This window comes from Paroedura picta, chromosome 4 (genome assembly GCF_049243985.1).
Source record: "Paroedura picta isolate Pp20150507F chromosome 4, Ppicta_v3.0, whole genome shotgun sequence".
NCBI lineage: Eukaryota > Metazoa > Chordata > Lepidosauria > Squamata > Gekkonidae > Paroedura > Paroedura picta.
In genome coordinates this window covers 77,827,278-77,844,696 of record NC_135372.1, presented here as the reverse complement: position 1 = coordinate 77,844,696, position 17,419 = coordinate 77,827,278, and the positions used below count along the sequence as shown (strand labels likewise).

The window sequence follows — 17,419 nt, the reverse complement described above, 5'->3', positions numbered from 1 at the left end:
GGATGCTCAGTGCAAGACATTTAAAAACACAAGGCTGCAAGGCAAACAAAAGTTCAATCATAAAATACAGAACATCCCACAGGGAGTAAATATTGTAAATGAATTTAAATTACTGTTTCTAGGTTAAGATGTTCCCCTCAGTAGTATGCCAAGGACCACCAGAACAAGTTCATGCGAAAAATGTTACTGGCTCAGAGAATCAGCTCAAGGCAAAAAAACGAATACTTAATTTCTGGACATTCATTCCTAGCTTATGGCAATCTGAAATGGGAAGCCATTTATGAGGGGCTCTCTTCATTTTCCCTTGTATTTCCTTCCCTCTCTCTCTCTCCTAGCAACCACCACAAACTACCCTTTCTCTGCTTCTTTTTCTCTTTCCTAAACACCAACCAACTTTTTTTTCATCCCCCAACCCGAGTCTTCAGTTTTATTTATTTCTCAGATCTCAGATCATAATTACTTAACATAATAAGAACATTTCCAGATTATATACATCCACCTATCCTATAGCTATTCTGGGTATTTGCTCTCTGCAGGACCACTTTGGCCCTTATTTTCTTTGCTGCAAGGGAAAATAATATTTTGTGAGAAGCAAATGAATTAGTATCTGCTAACAGTTTTTCCTGGTCAGATTTATCACTTAGCCCATCTAGTAGGCCAACAAGAAATTTGGCCCTAGGTTCTGTATACAATGGGCAAGTGAGAATGTAATGTGGGAGATTCCCCAGAACTAAGGCTCCACAAATACAGAAGCATTGATCTTTTGGTGTTTTATGGCAGTGCTCTCCAACATTTTTCGGACTGGGGCCCGGGGGGGGGGGGAGAGGGAGGCGCGGGTGCCGGTTACTGCAAACCAGAAGGCGTGCCTCTCTCCCCCCTCTGCGGTACAGCACTCACTGCGCCGGGAGTGATCAGCCGCCTCCCGGTGTGGCGAACACTGCCCTGGGGGGGGGGAGGGCACCAGGGCCTGCAAATGCACAAGTGCGGCAGGCTCGCTGCGCCAGGAGGCAGCAATTGCTCCCAGCGCACCGAGTGCGTGCTGCGGGGGGGGGAGGCGTGCCTGATGGTGTGCCGGCGCCCACGCCTCCCTCCCTCCCGCTGCTGCCCGGTACCGAGAGCTCCACGGCCCAGTGGTTGGGGAACACCGTTTTATGGTATCGTCCACTCAGTACAGCTGTTGCCATTGTTTGAAATTGCATGGAGATAAAACCTACTCTGAGACTATGTTGAAAGATAGACTAAATAGGAAGATCTCAAGTGATTTGTTTTGATTAGTTTGTACCAGGGTGAACTTTTAGAGTGCAGGATTAATGATCTATCAATCAAAGCATCTGAGATAAATACCCAGTCTCTGAGTTGGTTATTATCTACTGAAGAGTTTAACTGGTCGTCTGGGATGGAATAATGTGACAAAATGTTTAAAAATCTGGAGTGAGAAGGAATTTTGGCCATCAAAAGCTTAAAAGATTGTTCACTATTTGAACTTGATGTTCCATGCTTCCATTTCTTCCATACTTTTACAATGGCCAAATGTATGCGAGCCCTGATTGAGGGAAGACCAGTTTCTGCTCTCATAAGAGCTGCTGATGTCCCCTTTGGAAGGACTAAGATACGCCTGAGAAAAAGATTTTGAATAGTTTCTAGGCTGGTGATAATATCTTCCTTCCAACCCCAGATTTTAGCAGCGTACAAGAGGTGAGGGAAGGCCTTGCTAGTAAATAGTTTCAGTCTATAAGATGTCCTCCCTTTGTGTAGTAGAATCTCAGAATAGACCCAACTAACCTCAGTGCAGAGGACTTGATGGTTTCTAGGTGTGCATTCCAATTCAGGGTCTCTTTCAGTGTGACTCCCAGATATTTCAAAGAGCTACATTGTACAATCTGAGACTGGTTAGTCTGACAGTCCCTTAGCCAAAACACTCATCTGAGTAGAAACTCTAGTGAGAGTACTGGGTTTCAATTGACAGGGCTAATCCATACAGTGTCTGGTCAACTAGGACAGTGATTTGGCAGACAGAGAATCTGGGCAGCCGTTTGCTCCCAAATCAAGCCAAATTGGAAGGAGGAATCCTTCTGAGGAAGAGTTGGAAGACTTCTGTCCAGCTGTAAAGTGAAATCGGGGGAGAATTTCCGAAGATACATTTGTGCAAGGTAGAGCTTCAGTCACTTCAGAAAGGAAGGTAGAAAGTTGTGGCACAAGCTGAGAGTGTCCACTTTCTAGAAATCAGGGAGAGTTCGGGGGAACTCTATAGAAGATCTGAGAAAGAAAAAAGTTTTTTAGGGAAAATACAAATAAGAAGCCACTGAATAAGAACGTCTAACTAAATAGGAACTGAATTGTATAATGAAAAAGCTGTATTCCATCCACCCTTCCCTCTTTGTAATAAAATACTTTATTTATTTGCTTATAAAAAATGCCTCAGTGCCATTCTGACTAGGGGATTTTGCACAAAAGATGGCTCTGTTCCTTCCCAGATGTTCCCAGGGCTAAACAGAGCCATAGAGATCTAACGGTGCCTGGGTGGGACAGTGAATTTTCTTTTGGAGGGGAAAACATACCTCAGAGTGGGAAAGGGAGTAGAGAATGATCTGTCATAGCAGCTATGTTAAGAATTATTATATATTTCATGAATTAGTTCCAGGCTCTATTATAATATTGCTGATTTTAATGTTGGGCAGTAGCTATATGAAAAATGAAGGTGATGACAAAAGAAGGTACTATTGGAAGATAGAAGGCATGACCCAGGAAATGGGGTATCTCCTGTTCTGAATAGGACTGCTCTCCTACTAAAGGAGCAGATTTGTAGTTTTGAGGCGTTGCTTATTGGATTAAAAGAAAAGCATTTTACATGGGATTGCCCTTGAAGACTGTCTGGAAATCATATCTGGTATAGGATGCTGCAGGCGGAATTTAGACTTAAACAGGTCTTAAGGAACATATAGCTCGAGTCTTGTCCTACTTACACTGTCTCCCATTGTAAGGTGCTGGTATTCACCTTTACAGCCCTATACACTTGGAGCCAGCATACCTGAAGGATCACCTACTCCCAGATGAATGTACCCAACCACTCTAGTCATCTTTAAATGCCCAGCTTCAATGCCCCCACTCTCTGAGGCTAGATGGGGAGCAACCCAAGAAAGGGCCTTCTCTGCCGTAGCACCAGGGAGTATCATTTGTCTCCCTCTGTTTCTGCATTCTGCCAATGTGTGACACATCTGTTTTGTTTGGCATCCCCTCTTATTAGCCCTCCTCCTAATTTCTTTTTTATGTACTTATATATTTGTATGTTTTTATATAATCATAGAATAATTGTGTGCCATCACCTCGTTAACCACTCAAGGAAACTCAGGATCATAGGGTTTTGAAGGCAAGAAATCAGCAGGGGTCATTTGGCATTGCGTTCCTCAGCATAGCAATCCCAGTCTTCCTTGCTTGTCTCCCATCCAAGTGCTAACCACGGCTCACTCTGCATAGCTTCCAAATTCTTATGAGACGTGTGTGTATGAGAGAGAGTAGTTCAGATGGTTTTTAATGTCTGAAATGTTTGCTGCCTTAGAAACCATGAACTGGGTGGAAGTGTGGCATATAAATGATTTAAATAAATATGTAATACACAAATCCCTGCCTCTATTATAACTTCCATCTGCTGTCTTTTCTAAGCAGGGCGATCCAACCTTTCTTCATATTTTGAATGAGAAAAAGGCAAACCCAATCTTGCAATAAGTCACCCATGTATCTAGGCTGCATTATAATTCCTAGCTTTTTAGGAACCATCATTCAAGGTGCTTTAAGAATGTAAAAAAATCCCACTTGACCAGACATACGGTCCAACTAACACAGAATCCAGTTTCCAAATGAGGCCAGTGTGTTGCAACAGAGGGATACAAAAACAGAACTGGAACTCAGAAAAAAATAATGAACGAAGCAAGGTGCAGAGCGTAGATTACCTCCTGAAACTTGGTCTGGATCCACTGGCCTAGAATTGCAACGCTATCTCGAGGACAGGCAGCCCATATCACTGTGAGAAGAATGAGAGAGAGGAAATCCAAGAAGTGCACCAAGCTTGCTTTCTCTGCCTTAAAACAACAAAAAAACAATGGCATTTAAGTTGTGTACTAATATCACATACATGCAACTTCTCATAATCAGAAGTGACCTTAGGTGGGAATTGTAATGGAATTTCTCTGGAACAGAACAGGTCAGAGGGGGACTTATATATGGGAGTGAGTACTGCACTGCCTTGAATCTTTGTAATACAATATTCTACATTGCTTGTACCTGCCTAAGCAGTTTGCTGTTCATGCGGTCATTTAAATTTGTATTCCTAGTTGTCTTCCATTGTTCATTGTATATCTTATACTGTACGTCCATATTGTTGCTTGCAATATCATTCTGCTTTCTATTCCTAGTCCTACTGCATTGTTTATGTGATGTCCAATACTGTCTGATTACCCTTCTCTCCCTTCCTGTACTCTGGAATCTCAGTGAGAAAGGCAGGTTATCAGTAAGCTAAACAAGAAATATACATAGCAGAGAAGTGCTATGGCACAATGAACTGTTAAATCTGAAGGTTGGGCAAGTGAGAATGCAAAGGGTACATGGATTTATTGAGACAACTTCTAACCTGGATCAAGTCATGTAGCCCTTCTTGTAGTGTACTTCACGAAAAGAGTAATAGCAGCCTGACATGAGACTAACCCATGTCGACAATCAAACATGCGCTATGAAAGTACCAAATGATAATAATATAGTTATTTTTAAAAAGCTTGCCACTTGAAATAACAAAGTGTTCTTAAAAGGTTGACTTGAATCCAATGAACTGTGAGAAGAGCTCAGCTTACAGTTTAGGTCTTTTCCCTCTGACCCTCTGTATTTCAGGTCTAAGTACACATCAGCCATGGAATATGTAAAAATCTTTTAAGAATGACAGAAGATTTCCTTCAATTAGATACACTGGGGTCCTTTCCCATAATTATCAGCTATGTCTGGGCATCTAACAGTGATGTCCTATGCAGATTTGTATCCTTCTATAGCTACTGAAGCCAATGGGCTTAGAAGGGTATAACTCTATATGTGATGGTAATGAAAATCTTGTGGTTTACTTCTGAAGCATCAGTCTGATACTAAGCAATACTACAAACACTATACTTTACTTCCTTGTTCAAAACCACAGGCTTTAGCCTTGTACAGTCCAGTCTATATCCCTAGCATCCAATGATGATTCTTTCAGTTCAGTGAATGACATAACCACACTATGCCAGAAGACAACAGACGCAAGCTGCCCTTGCCTACAATTCATCTTGAAGAAGGTAGCAGACTGCTAAAAAGCAAGAGTGAAAAAAGTTTCATATTATTGACTGCAACCATTAATAAAAAGTACCATCCCAAAAGAAAGAAATATCAGTATTAGAACAAAAGGGTTTTTAAAGAAAGTGCACTTACAGCATGTCCCAGAATAACATGAGCAATTTCATGTCCCAAAATGAAAGACAGCTGATGAACATCCGACACAGCAGTGAGCAAACCAGTGAAAACAAACACTTGTCCCGTCTGTAGACCAAAAGGAGGGGAAAGTAAACAAGCTGTTTCAAGTAGCTTCTCTCCAGGATGCAATTGCCCATCCTTGGTTTTCATTTTTTACTTACTGGAAGTGCAAATGCATTGATACCTTGATCTTCTACCACATGGATAGACCACTGGAACTCTGAGAATTGTGGAACATCTTTGTTGCTTTCAACTAGGTGACTAACAACTTGTTTGACAACTTGATAGCGAGGGTCTCTTTCAGGTACCATTTTGTTTTTAAATTCTTCCATCCACTGAAATTAGACCAAGAAGGACATTATATTTAACAGGCTTACCCAAAAAAACTTACAGATATTAACACAGAAATGTCAATGGAAGAGGATTTGGCATCACACATAAACAAGCCAATCCAGTTCAATTAAAAAAAGAGAATTTTCAAGCTATATTATAAACACGTGCTTGAGACAAAGAAATATTCAGTGTAACATAAGATTAATAGTGCTTAACTGAGAAAAAGGAAACAGATGCATGGAATTAATGCAATAGTACATCAATGGAATAGAATGTTTATATTTTTAAACTAGTGCTTATTAATCAGCTGGAGAGCAAAGTTTCTCAACCCCTATAATTGTAACCTCTCCTTGTTAAACTTGTCTGCTCATGGAAGCACTAGAATAGCTTACTGCTATGCTCACATGCCTTGCTCTCCCCCCTCCTGTCCCCATGCAGAGAGAAACACAGTGTTTCCGGTTTGAGAAACATTGAAAAAACTCCAGTTTGTCTTGACATCCAAATGCAGACTCCTGGACAAACTAAAATTTATCTCTCACAAACCAAGATTCTAAAAAATAACTATAAGTTTTCTCCTTCTAAGATCTGGGGCATATTCTCCTTATGGGTTATTTCACCCCCAATATGTATCTCTCACTACCACAAGAAAAGAACTTAAGTTAGTTTTGTTTGTTTTTTTAACAAGGAAAAAACAGAAGTTATGCAGAATTATTTAATTGATTGCTTTTTAAGCTACCTACCATGGCATATTCTATCTGGGACAATTCAGTGAAATGCTTCTTCCCAAATACAAGAAGCCGAGCACGTCCAGTAATTGGTGTCTCCTCCAAATGTGTAAAATAGAACATGATATATATAATTCCAAAGCTACACAGGCCCAAGACTATCTTCCATTTATTTCTTCTTACAGCTTCTTTAAATAACTCCTTCTTGTTTGGAGGAAGAGCATGCCACCATTTTCTTATGCTCCTGTAAGGTACAAGTATTAGAAAGTTGAAATAAGATGGGATTGCAGCTTGTTCTTATGGCATATGAGAACCTACCCCATTGTCACACTCCTAGAATGCAACTCTCTTCTCCTGAGCAATGCTAAAAAAAACAGTATGCATGCCTTCAAGTTTGCACTTGTAGCCAAGGTACTCATTGTTTCTGGACACACAGTCACCATCACACCCTTAAAGCTATCAAATCCGGGAGAATCCACTGGCTGTGTGTATTACGAGGATTCTGAGGAACAAGGAGTGGCAGTTGAGGGCTGAGCCTAGATGTCAGAAGAACATAACTGGTGGAAGAGAGAGAGAAGCTAAGCAGAACACAAGAGGAAGTTTGCCACACAATTAGAAAGAGGGGCAGAAATGCTACATGAAGAAAGTGAAAACATTAAATCACTATTCTAGAGGCCTAATGGCAATTTTAATAAAGTTCAATTTTTTTAAAACTTAAAATAAAATGGTTTTAGTTCCACAGAGGATGTCCACTGACAGAATTTTCAACCTCATCCCAAAAAATCCTCTTACTGCAGACCTTCATCACCCCCCTTATGCTATTCCTGGGTCCCCAGTCCCCCAGGGGCAACATCTCAGGGAATACTGTGGGCTGTAGTAGAAGGGAAGAAATGAAGAAGTCTTGGTCCACTGACAGAAATCTTTGTGCAAGCATAACATTTTGACAGGATACAAGTCAGTATCTTGTACAGATTTTCTGAAACTGCCTCAGAAGGCCTTACAAAATTGGAAAGGAACACAAAATAAAAATATATTAAAAAGAGAAATAATATTATACAGAGTATTTACAAATTATGTTATATTGTTGAGAAAGATGAGGACATTATGCATGTCAAACATTTTTTTAAGTGATACTTACTGTAAGAGTGTTTTTTGTTTACAAAGGAGAAATCGATTAAGAGGTGGGGAATTTTAAAAAGTTACCATATACATCATGACATTTTTTCAGAGGGACCTAGTCATACATTATTTACATCCAACAGACACAACATCAGAATATATACAACAAAATATAACCACAGCAGCATCTGTTACTTGGCATGCCTAGTGAATGTGAAGGTTATGGCAAGAATCCAACCAAATATGAAACTTGTTCCAGGGCCTAAGGGCACCTTAGACTTCTTTTTCTTCAACAGTAGTTTTCTAAGCCATAAGGAAAACTGCTTTCCAAACTGAGAAGGGATTCAAAAGCAGCTTGTCATATAAGATGGGTAGGTGAAGCCAGCTGCTCAAGGCAAATGACAAGGAGCCTGGGCTAGCAAAAGCAACTTTGCAGGATACCATATAGCATGTGGGATCCTGGCCTAAACTGCTTAAAAAGTGACCTCATGTTATATGATCAACACCTATATCTTAGGGCTACTTTGCACCCTGCCTTTTTGCTCTATTTTTGGCACAGAGACCTCAAATCAGCAAAATCATAAATTAAAGGGTGGTTATCAAATGTGCCTCAAGGTGAGTCCAATGTGACAGGAGTGGTTGTTAATCCAGAAATACTCTGTGAAAGACAAGGCAACAGACATTGACCCCTCCCTACACTGCCTATTTTATGTGGGTATTTATGTAATCCTTTTATGAGGTAGAAGGTCATGAGCAGCTTTGTCAGCATACGCCCAAGCTGTACAATATACTGTACATCCATGGGGTGGGGGAGTGACACACACGGATCTGCTGCTCTGATGCATGCATGCTACGTCCAAAGAGGGAAGAGCAATATCTGGCAGTTGAACAACAAAGAGAAGGAGCATTCACAAAGTGCTTCCTCTAGCCCAATTCAGGTTTTAATCATATTTTAAAAGTCTCAGTACAGTAAGACAGTCAAAGTTAAGAGCAAAACAGAACACACTGAAGCGCTGTTAAAAAATGGAAGATGATAAAGAATTACCTCAGAAATACAAGGTACACAGTGAAGTGATTCTCCATACCAAAGGTTACAAGATACTCTAATTTATGGGGTAACCACCAGGAAATACTATCAAAAGATTCTCACATTGGATAAAAGATCTGTCCTGTACTATCAAAGACACATTTAAAAATTATTCATTTAGTCCGCACACTAGTTATGATTTCATGCCAATAATACTTTGGGAACATTTTATTTCTTCTGGGTTTTTTCTTCCAAGTGACTAATAACTTATTTATGCTTATTTTTTATTCAGAACCCAAAACAACTGTAGTGTTCCTAATTTAAAATGACTAGGACTCATTCACAAGTGCCAGAAACCTGTAATTCCAAAATAATACTCCCATTTTAAGCATGTTTAACTTGACAATTTATGTGCTGAAAACTCACTATTCTTAAAAGACATTTTCACATTTTAAAGGCATAGGATAGATATGCAAATGATTAGCTACAGCAATACAAATTGTTACTTATCTGGAGCAAGTAGTTCAGACACACAACCAGCTGCTGCCAATCCTAGAATCGGAATTAGCACTCTAGGCCTAAATCCCACACTTCTTTGAGACAAGGGATGCAAACACACTATAAGCGCAAAAGAAAGCCACAGTGCCACTGCTAGCACCAACATCATTCCCTGGCCTTTTAAGGTCAGTTGAGGCAGGGTTTGTGTGTGAGTTTTGGTTTGCTGTCAACTCACAACCAACTTATGGCAAACCCATAGGATTTTCAAGGCAAGAAATGTTCAGGGGTGGTTTGCCACTGCCTCTCTCCATATCACAACCTTAGTATTCCTATTTAGTTTTTGAGATCTGACAAGGCTAGCCTGGGTTGAGGCTTGAGGCAGGTAGGATAGTTTTTTAGTATTAGCTTGGCAGCCTCATCTGGCTTTGAACTGGAAAGCAAAAGGGGCTAGGACAACTGTAATAAAGTTTCTTAATCCTGTCAAAAGGTATTTGTAAACTTCACAAACATTTGCATGGAAGTATTTATAAGTTACACACTATGCTGATAACTAAATTCCTGTAACAGCAGTTGTATATATTACATCCCATTTCCCTAGCAATATTCATACTTTACCTCCCAAGAATGATAGCAAGAAGTTTCTGAGCTGGCTTCAAGATAATCCACAAGATGGGAACAGGAGCAGCCTTCAATGATAGAGATCCATGAAAAGACCTTAAAATCTGAACATCAGCAACATTTTGTAACTTCCAGGAATAAAGAGTTCCAGATAATGCATCCTTTTTCAGCCATTTCTCTGAGAAAATACAAGGCCTTACAGAGGAGCGTTGCGTAACACTGCTTGTTTTGGTATTCTTCACATTCAAAAAACATTCTTGGCTTTTACTAACGAAGTGTCTGTGCCATTTAGAACTTCCAGTCATAAAACAGCATTTTTCACTATTGCTTTTATTCCATGGTTGGCCCTTATTCACTTTACGCTGCCATTCGTTAAAAGTTCTGCTGGAAAACTTGTAAGGACTAATGAATGTTCCCCAGTTGGACAAATATGTTAACTGAATTAAAGTGCAGTTCCTGGTTGCTAATCTTGAAGCACCAAGGGCAGTCATCTCTCTCGGTCTCATACACTCAACTTTGGCACCTAAATAAAGGTCATCATAAATACATGACTGTTACAGGAATATGACATTATGCTATTTTACAGTAAATTCTTTTGCACTTTTTGGAAAAAATAGATACCTCAAATCAGTACAGTTTAAATAAAAGCACAGGAAACCAAACAAGCCTTCAGGTAGATTAACCGAAATGCCAGGAGTGGCTGCTGCGAATAGTATGAAGAACTGACTTTATAACCATTAGCTCATTCGAACATAGCCCATGTGTGTGGATGAAGCTCACAAACCTTTCCAATGTTGTTTTCAATGAAAGATGAGAACAAAGACACTCAAGTGACTGTTTATGCAGATAAACTCTATTTGTACATGTCCCTTCCAAGATGGACAGATTATAATGTATACTCCAATAAATACTAAATATTACACCATGTTGGGAAAGAGTCTGTACACCTTTGTGCACTTTCTCACAACTCTAGGACAAACACCAGAGTCCTCATGTGAACTTTTGGTCATTTTTCTGTATGTGGTTTTCTTTTTCTTTCAGTTAAGACTGAACACAGACATAGCTTAGCAAAAGGTCAATGACATCACACAGAATGTGAAGGCAAAAGTGACTGGGTAGGACGGCAAATAAGGTTGTGGCTGCTGAGAAGCAGGGCCAAGAGGTAAGGCAGAAGAAGGAACAGACAGTTATAACCGATATACAAACTTTGAAAGGTACGACCAGCGAACAGCCTGGGGGACACAGGCTAAGCAAAGAAGAACTGGGGGGGGGGGGGGCTGAAACATGATCAAATTACAGGGCTGAATTTCAATGACCTGAACTAATCAGATCAGCCTCCACCTAGCAAATGGAACACTAAAATCCATGAATAGTATCATGCATTGCTTCTTTTGTGTATTCACAGGTCATCCTTAGGCAAGGTGCCCTCTCACTGCTTCAGTTGCCTTTTCTTATCTGCATTATAGAAACACCAGTATGGATCTACTTTACTTGGGAGTTGTACTGACTGCTTAAGTAAACACTTCAAAGCGCTATATAAACTCTTGTCATTAACAGTGCATGCATCCTCCAGTAGGTGAAAACTGGTATACAACATACTGGTTCTGCCTATAATAATATCAGGAGCACAAAACTCCATCATAATGGAGAAGGGGACATAAACTGCAAATGTATCTTAGACGCAACTGTAAGGAAAGACTCATGCGAAAGATAGCTGGGAAATACATGTAAAACTGACAGATTGAAATGCCAAAAAAAGGAACTACACAGTGAGCAAGTGACAGAGTGCACAACTGTGATCAAAAACATGTAAAAAAGTAGTACTTCCCAATGCAGATTTAGTTAAAATCAGACTATTAGTGAAAACAGTGACAAGTTTTAAAACCAGACCCTATTCCTGCCCTGACAGCTTTGCTTATCTGAGTAGGACCTTCTATAGGAGTCAACAGGAAAATGAGCAAAATCAACAACTGTCTTGCACTGGGGTGGCACCTCTGCCTCTGCATTAACAACAGCACCAAAGGCATCTGGTGGCCAATCACAGTCAGAAGGGCCCTGCAGGAGCCAGCAACCATGACCAGGGTATCAGAGACTTTCTCTAGCCCCCCAGAGCCTGGTGTGGCCAGGGTAATCTAAGCATACTGTAGAGCAGCCGCAGGAGATTCTACAAGGAAGCCACTAGAAGAGGTGGTGACAGCAAGGACAACCCAGCAGTCAATGAGCTCGCCAGAGGCCACACAGCTAAGGAAACAGGCCAGGAACATGTCAAGATGTCAGCTGGGCCTGATAGATGCTGAGAGCATGGCAACTGTAAAGGAGACATGGTAGGACCCAGCCAGATACAAGTCAGGCTCAGACTGCGAGACCTGTTCCAGGGGAGAGCACCTGATGGGACAGGAAACACATCAGGCAGTGCTGGCCTCAATATACCCTAGTGGCCTAGAAACAAGTTTCTTTAGGGGAGGCCATGTGGGTGAGGTGCTCTGGCTCTTGCCAATCTACTGGGCATAGCTCCTGGACTAGATTGGGAGGAGCCCGTCAAAATGTACATCCGAGGACCATGGATAGGTTTGCCAGCTCTGGGTTGGGAAATAGCTGCCCTGATCTCACCTTTAGGTCTGGTAGGCAAGGTAAAAATCTAAAGTATACTTTCAAATTTTTAAAATATCTGGAAATTTTAGGGTGGAGCCTGAGGAGAGGAGGGATGCAATGCAATAGAATCCATCCTCTGAAGTAGCCATTATTTCCAGGGGAACTGATCTGTAAATCAACTATAATAGCAGGAAAACTCCAGGTGATACCTGGAGGCTGGCAACCCTTGCCATGGAAGAATGGCTTGATTCCTTGCTGGACTGCAAAGGGAGAAGAAGTGAGCATGCCAGAGAGAGGGACTTGGGTAGAAGTGAATACCCTCCTTTTAGCCTGTCCAAGGGCCTCCTAAGACCCTGCCAGGGAAGAAGGGAATCCTAGATGTTAAAGCTCTAGTCATGTGAAACTGAACATGCTTGTACTAGTGCATTTTTGTTGTGGCCCCTGCCTTATGGAACAACCTGCCTGAGGAAATCAGGAGGGCTCCCACTCTCTTGGTTTTCTGCAAACTATGCAACATTGAATTATTTCAAGAGGGATTCTCTCAATGTAGCAGGGCTGTACTGGGAAACCATGGTTGAGAAAAATATTTGGGTCAAGGGGTAGGGACTATGGTGTATACTTCTGCATATAGTTTGCTTTGCCTTTTACTGTGAATGCAATCTTGCTATTTTATACGGTTTAATGTGTCATCTTACTATTTATACTTTGCTTTGTTTCTGTTATCAGATTTCTGATTGGTTCCAGATTTGTAGAATACACATCTTATGGTTCATGGGATGACCCATCCTAGTGACTGTCTTGACATACTGTTAATCCACCTTGGGTCTCAGTGAGAAAGGCAGACTATAAAAAATAATCAATCATCAATAAAAATAAATATACCCCTCACTGCAATGTGTGAAAATATGGCTAAAGCAAGCATATTAGTTGTAAGCCACAGAAAAAGGCAGTGACAGAAGTTCCTCCAAAGCAGAAAAGTAAAATTCAGGAATGATGTGGGATGTTGAAACTCCCACAGCATCCACCACAGGTGTGTTCTTATACATAGCAGCAGCTATAACAAAAGTTGGAAGCACTGCCTGCTGGGAGATTGTAGTACACAGAACAGGAAGTAGAAGGCAAGAAATCTGGCCTGGGCTTATGCGGACACATTATAACTAGTGAGCATATACACCCGTTCATTGCGCTGGAAGTGCTTCTTTGTAATGCATGAAACTTGGCCAACTTGTGTTGTCTTTATAAATGTAGCACAAGCAGCAGCAAGTGTGAGGAGTAGAAGCGTTGGTTTCAGCTCCCCCTTCCCAACCCTAAAGCTTTGCGAGTTATTTTGAGCCAATTACGTCAGTCTAACCCACTTCACAGGGCAGATGATAAAATGAAGAAAACCAATATGTTATTGTCCCCGGGAAAAGGGCAGGACAAAAAAAAAGGAGGGTGCAAATAAGAATTACAAAGACGACAATCTAAACGTCAGAGGTTTTTAGGAATCAATGCTATTCTGGCGGGAGGGCGTAAAACTCAGAAACTATGAGTTTGAGATGGACAGGGGAGCCCGGGCGCACACCAACTATTCGTCCGGTAAGCAGGAGGAAGGGCCCCGAGCGAGAGCTAGAGGTCAACACCGGGCTCCCAACCTTGGCTCCCCGCCCGCCCCCGCCCCCTACTAGCGCAGACCAGGCGATTCCGGGGGGAGGAGAAAAGCCGCACTCGGCGGGGGCCAGTTTCTGTCTCCGCCCCGCGCTGGTTTCAGCGAACAGAGGCGCCGTCTAGGAGCTCGGCTCCTCCTTCCCGTCCAGGCCAGGAGAGGCCTCGGGAGGCGGCAGGCCACGGACAGGCGTCGTGCTGTGCTGTCCGCCCTCCTCTCCAGCGGAGCTGAGCGCTTTGGGCTGCACAGGAGCCGGGGTCCCACCGGCGGCCTGGCATCCCTCCGACAGGCGCCTAGCTCAGCAGCGCCGGCCCCGGAGAGCGAGACCAGACCACACCTCCCTTCCCCATGAACCCTGCGGGCCCACACGGCAAGCGGCCTCGGCTCCTACGGCTTCCTCTAGGCTGGCTTTTTCGCCCTACCCTTCAGAGGCTGCTGCACCCACAGAGGCGGAGTCTGGAAAGGACACTAATATAAAAAAATAAATGCAGCCGCCGCTGCTTGTTCCCGGCTCTATGGCGCCTGTTTGACTTTCTCTTCCGGGGCGGAACAAGCCGGCCGGCCGCCTTGCTGGGGAGGTTGGCTTCGGGGTGGGGGCGGGGCCCTCTCGAAAGCCTCGCCTCGCCTCGCCTGGAGGCCGCCCCTGAGAGCGCCGCGCTGCTGTTGCGGCCGCGGCCGGAAGACTTCGCGAGGGGCCGGTCGGCATCCCCGCCGACACACGGATTCGCCTCTGTCATTAAGGCCGGGCGGGAGTTGAGGTTGTCGTCGTCGTCGTCTGTGGGCGTGTGTGAGGTCACTCTGCCAAGCACGCCGCGCGCCCACAGTCGCGGTTTGTTTCATCAGCAGCGCTCCGGACCGGCTCTTTACTCTCCGCATGTCGGTTTCAAGACGCAAGGCCCCGGTGGCACCTTTACGACCAGCAAAGCCTTATTTAAGGTTTAAGCTCTCGTGTGCATAAGCGCTTCTTCATCTATCATGCACACGAAAGCTTATAGCCTGAATGAGACTTTGTTGGTCTTAGGTGCTATTGGACTGAAACTTTGGTCTGCTGCTTCAGACCAGCAGGGCTATCCATCTAAATTTTCTCCTTTTTAAAGATATTCTTCTTTAAAGGGATTGAACTAGGAAAGGGGCATCTTTGAAACCCAGAATTATTGAGCAAATGAACAATCTCTTCTCTATCCCCTCCTTAACTTCCTTTCAATATTTGTGCCTTCTAGAGGATACTTAGTTTTCATCAACCTATTTAGGGTCCATGGCTCCTTAATATACAAGTGCTGAATCTGGAGAACACACACACACAAAGCTGACTTCACTAAGTTAAACCATTGGCTTTTTGGGGTCATAATTGTACATTCTTACCTATAACATTATCCTGAGTCTGTTTTGGGTATCACTACCTGACTCTTTTGACTAGTGATGCAAAGGACTGTCTACAAAAGAGAACCAGCCCGCTTGGTGTAGTAGTTAAGAGTTGTGGCTTGTAATTTGGCAAGCCGGGTTTGATTCCCGTTCCCCCACATGCAGCCAGCTGGGTGGCCATGGGCTTGTCACACCACTGATAGAGCTGTTCTGACCCAGCTGTACTATCAGGGTATCTTTTGTGGGGAGAGGAAAGGGAAGGTGATGTAAACCACTTTGAGACTTCTGGTAAAGCAGCATATAAAAAACAACTCTTCAAAGCCAAAGCCCTTCTTCAATGTTTCTGTGGACTCGAGATATGAATGAACCTTGAGTATTTTTATTTAGGCATTCATACCCACTTAAGTTTTATTTGCATTTGCATTTTATCCTCACAGGTATCCTGTGAAGTGCATGATTGATTTCTTGATTTCTGTTGACTTACTAGTATTCTTATAAGATCAAAATGTGAGAATATGGGATATTGCAGAGATCCCATGTTGCAGTGATGAGGGAAGCTGTTTACATTATGCACCCTGATTTTCTGAAATTCTCTTTTGACTTGATACTAGTGTGACAAACCCTTCTTTTGAATGGTTAGAAGGTTAGACTAGATTGACTCCCAGAGGCATTTCTCATAGATATAAAAATTATATTCTCTGTGTTCAGATAATGGAGTCTGAACCAAAGACAAAGATAAAGCATGCTGAGGCAAGCAGTTTCATCGGAAGACCAGAATGTTGCAAGGTTGTCATGTGTTCCCCCTCCCAACATATTTGCATTAATGGGCCATCAGATAAGCAATTAATCCTTCCTTTCTTCCTTCCTTCTAGTAATCTCTCACACCCTTGTCCTAATGCCATATGTCAGCATATGCAAATATTTAGCCACACTATTTCAGAATATTTGTCAATAGTTACAGGTATTGTCCCCTCTTGAGAAACTTCAGGTTCTCAGGAAGCAACCTATCAGCCTAGGTTTGAGGATTCTAACATGTAGCCAATAGCTTTAGGCTACATGTTACCTACTTAAAAAAAACACAGCCACCATCCCCAGTTTTGCGTTCAGTAAGCAGCCCACCTTGGGGTGCCTACTGGCTCCAGATGCCACCTCCCAGCTGTCATGCTGCCAGTCCCCCTCCAATCTGTAACTCTTCTGGAACAGGTACATATTACCCAACCCTACTCTGAACTCTCCCATTTCCTCCCTTTTATTAGGTCCATGAATAGTTTTTGCTTGTGTGTGTATTGTGAATGTACCCCAATATTTTCCCTAAATAAATTAATTTGAGAGTAAGTTGTCATCTTTATTTAAAAAGGGTTTCTGTCTGGGAAAAGGACCCTCTTGACATTGATAGAAAGATTCTGCAGTTACCCACTTTATTGCTAAATATTCAAATTCCCCATAATTCCCCTTGAGGAATGCATTTTGGGTAACAGGCTGGTGGCAATACTACTTAATGAAGTTGCAAAAAAGTCAACAAATACAACATATGCAAATCTAGGATATCCCAGTTGAAAATCAGCAGTGAATGGTTCTTTGTATAAAAATGTGGTGTGTATAGTCATAGTTATTTATAAAAGGTCATATTTATTTATTTTATTAGATTTTTATACTGCCGTTCCATAAGACTCAGGGTTGTTTTCTTTAAATAGCTAGATCAAAAAATGTTAGAAATAGTCATTATAGCTTTTAAATTTGAATTATTTAAGAGCTTTCATTTTGGTGAGAGGATCAAAAAGGTTTAGAGAGCCCTAGAAATGAAGCAAATTGGCTTTAGGACAACAAGTAAAATTGCTACTCACCTATGATGACCACTCCCCTTGGGTTTTACAAATAGCATCCCTTTAACAACTTATTTCAGTGCCAACTCCCAACATTGGGTTGGACTAGATGACCCATGAGGTCCCTTCCAATTCTATGATTCTATGATTCTTTTAGAGAACATAAAAAGAAAATGTAAATGACATCAGCACT

The 17,419-nt window shown here is 42.1% G+C and overlaps 1 protein-coding gene across 2 annotated transcripts in view; it reads right to left on the bottom strand.

The window, feature by feature from the left end:
• OMA1 (OMA1 zinc metallopeptidase) overlaps window positions 1–14,821 on the bottom strand; it is a 36,478-nt gene extending 21,657 nt beyond the window's left edge. The window contains exons 1-6 of one of the 2 annotated variants that reach the window (XM_077333564.1): window positions 14,464–14,593; window positions 9,802–10,327; window positions 6,558–6,786; window positions 5,646–5,819; window positions 5,443–5,550; window positions 3,948–4,076 (exon numbers count right to left, since the gene is read on the bottom strand). In XM_077333564.1, coding sequence (XP_077189679.1) covers window positions 3,948–4,076; window positions 5,443–5,550; window positions 5,646–5,819; window positions 6,558–6,786; window positions 9,802–10,310 — 1,149 coding nt within the window. In that variant the 5' untranslated portion in view covers window positions 10,311–10,327; window positions 14,464–14,593. Of the gene's footprint in view, window positions 1–3,947; window positions 4,077–5,442; window positions 5,551–5,645; window positions 5,820–6,557; window positions 6,787–9,801; window positions 10,328–14,463 lie in introns of both variants that reach the window. The other variant, XM_077333565.1, reaches the window with a different exon arrangement.
• Window positions 14,822–17,419: the final 2,598 nt, after the last annotated feature.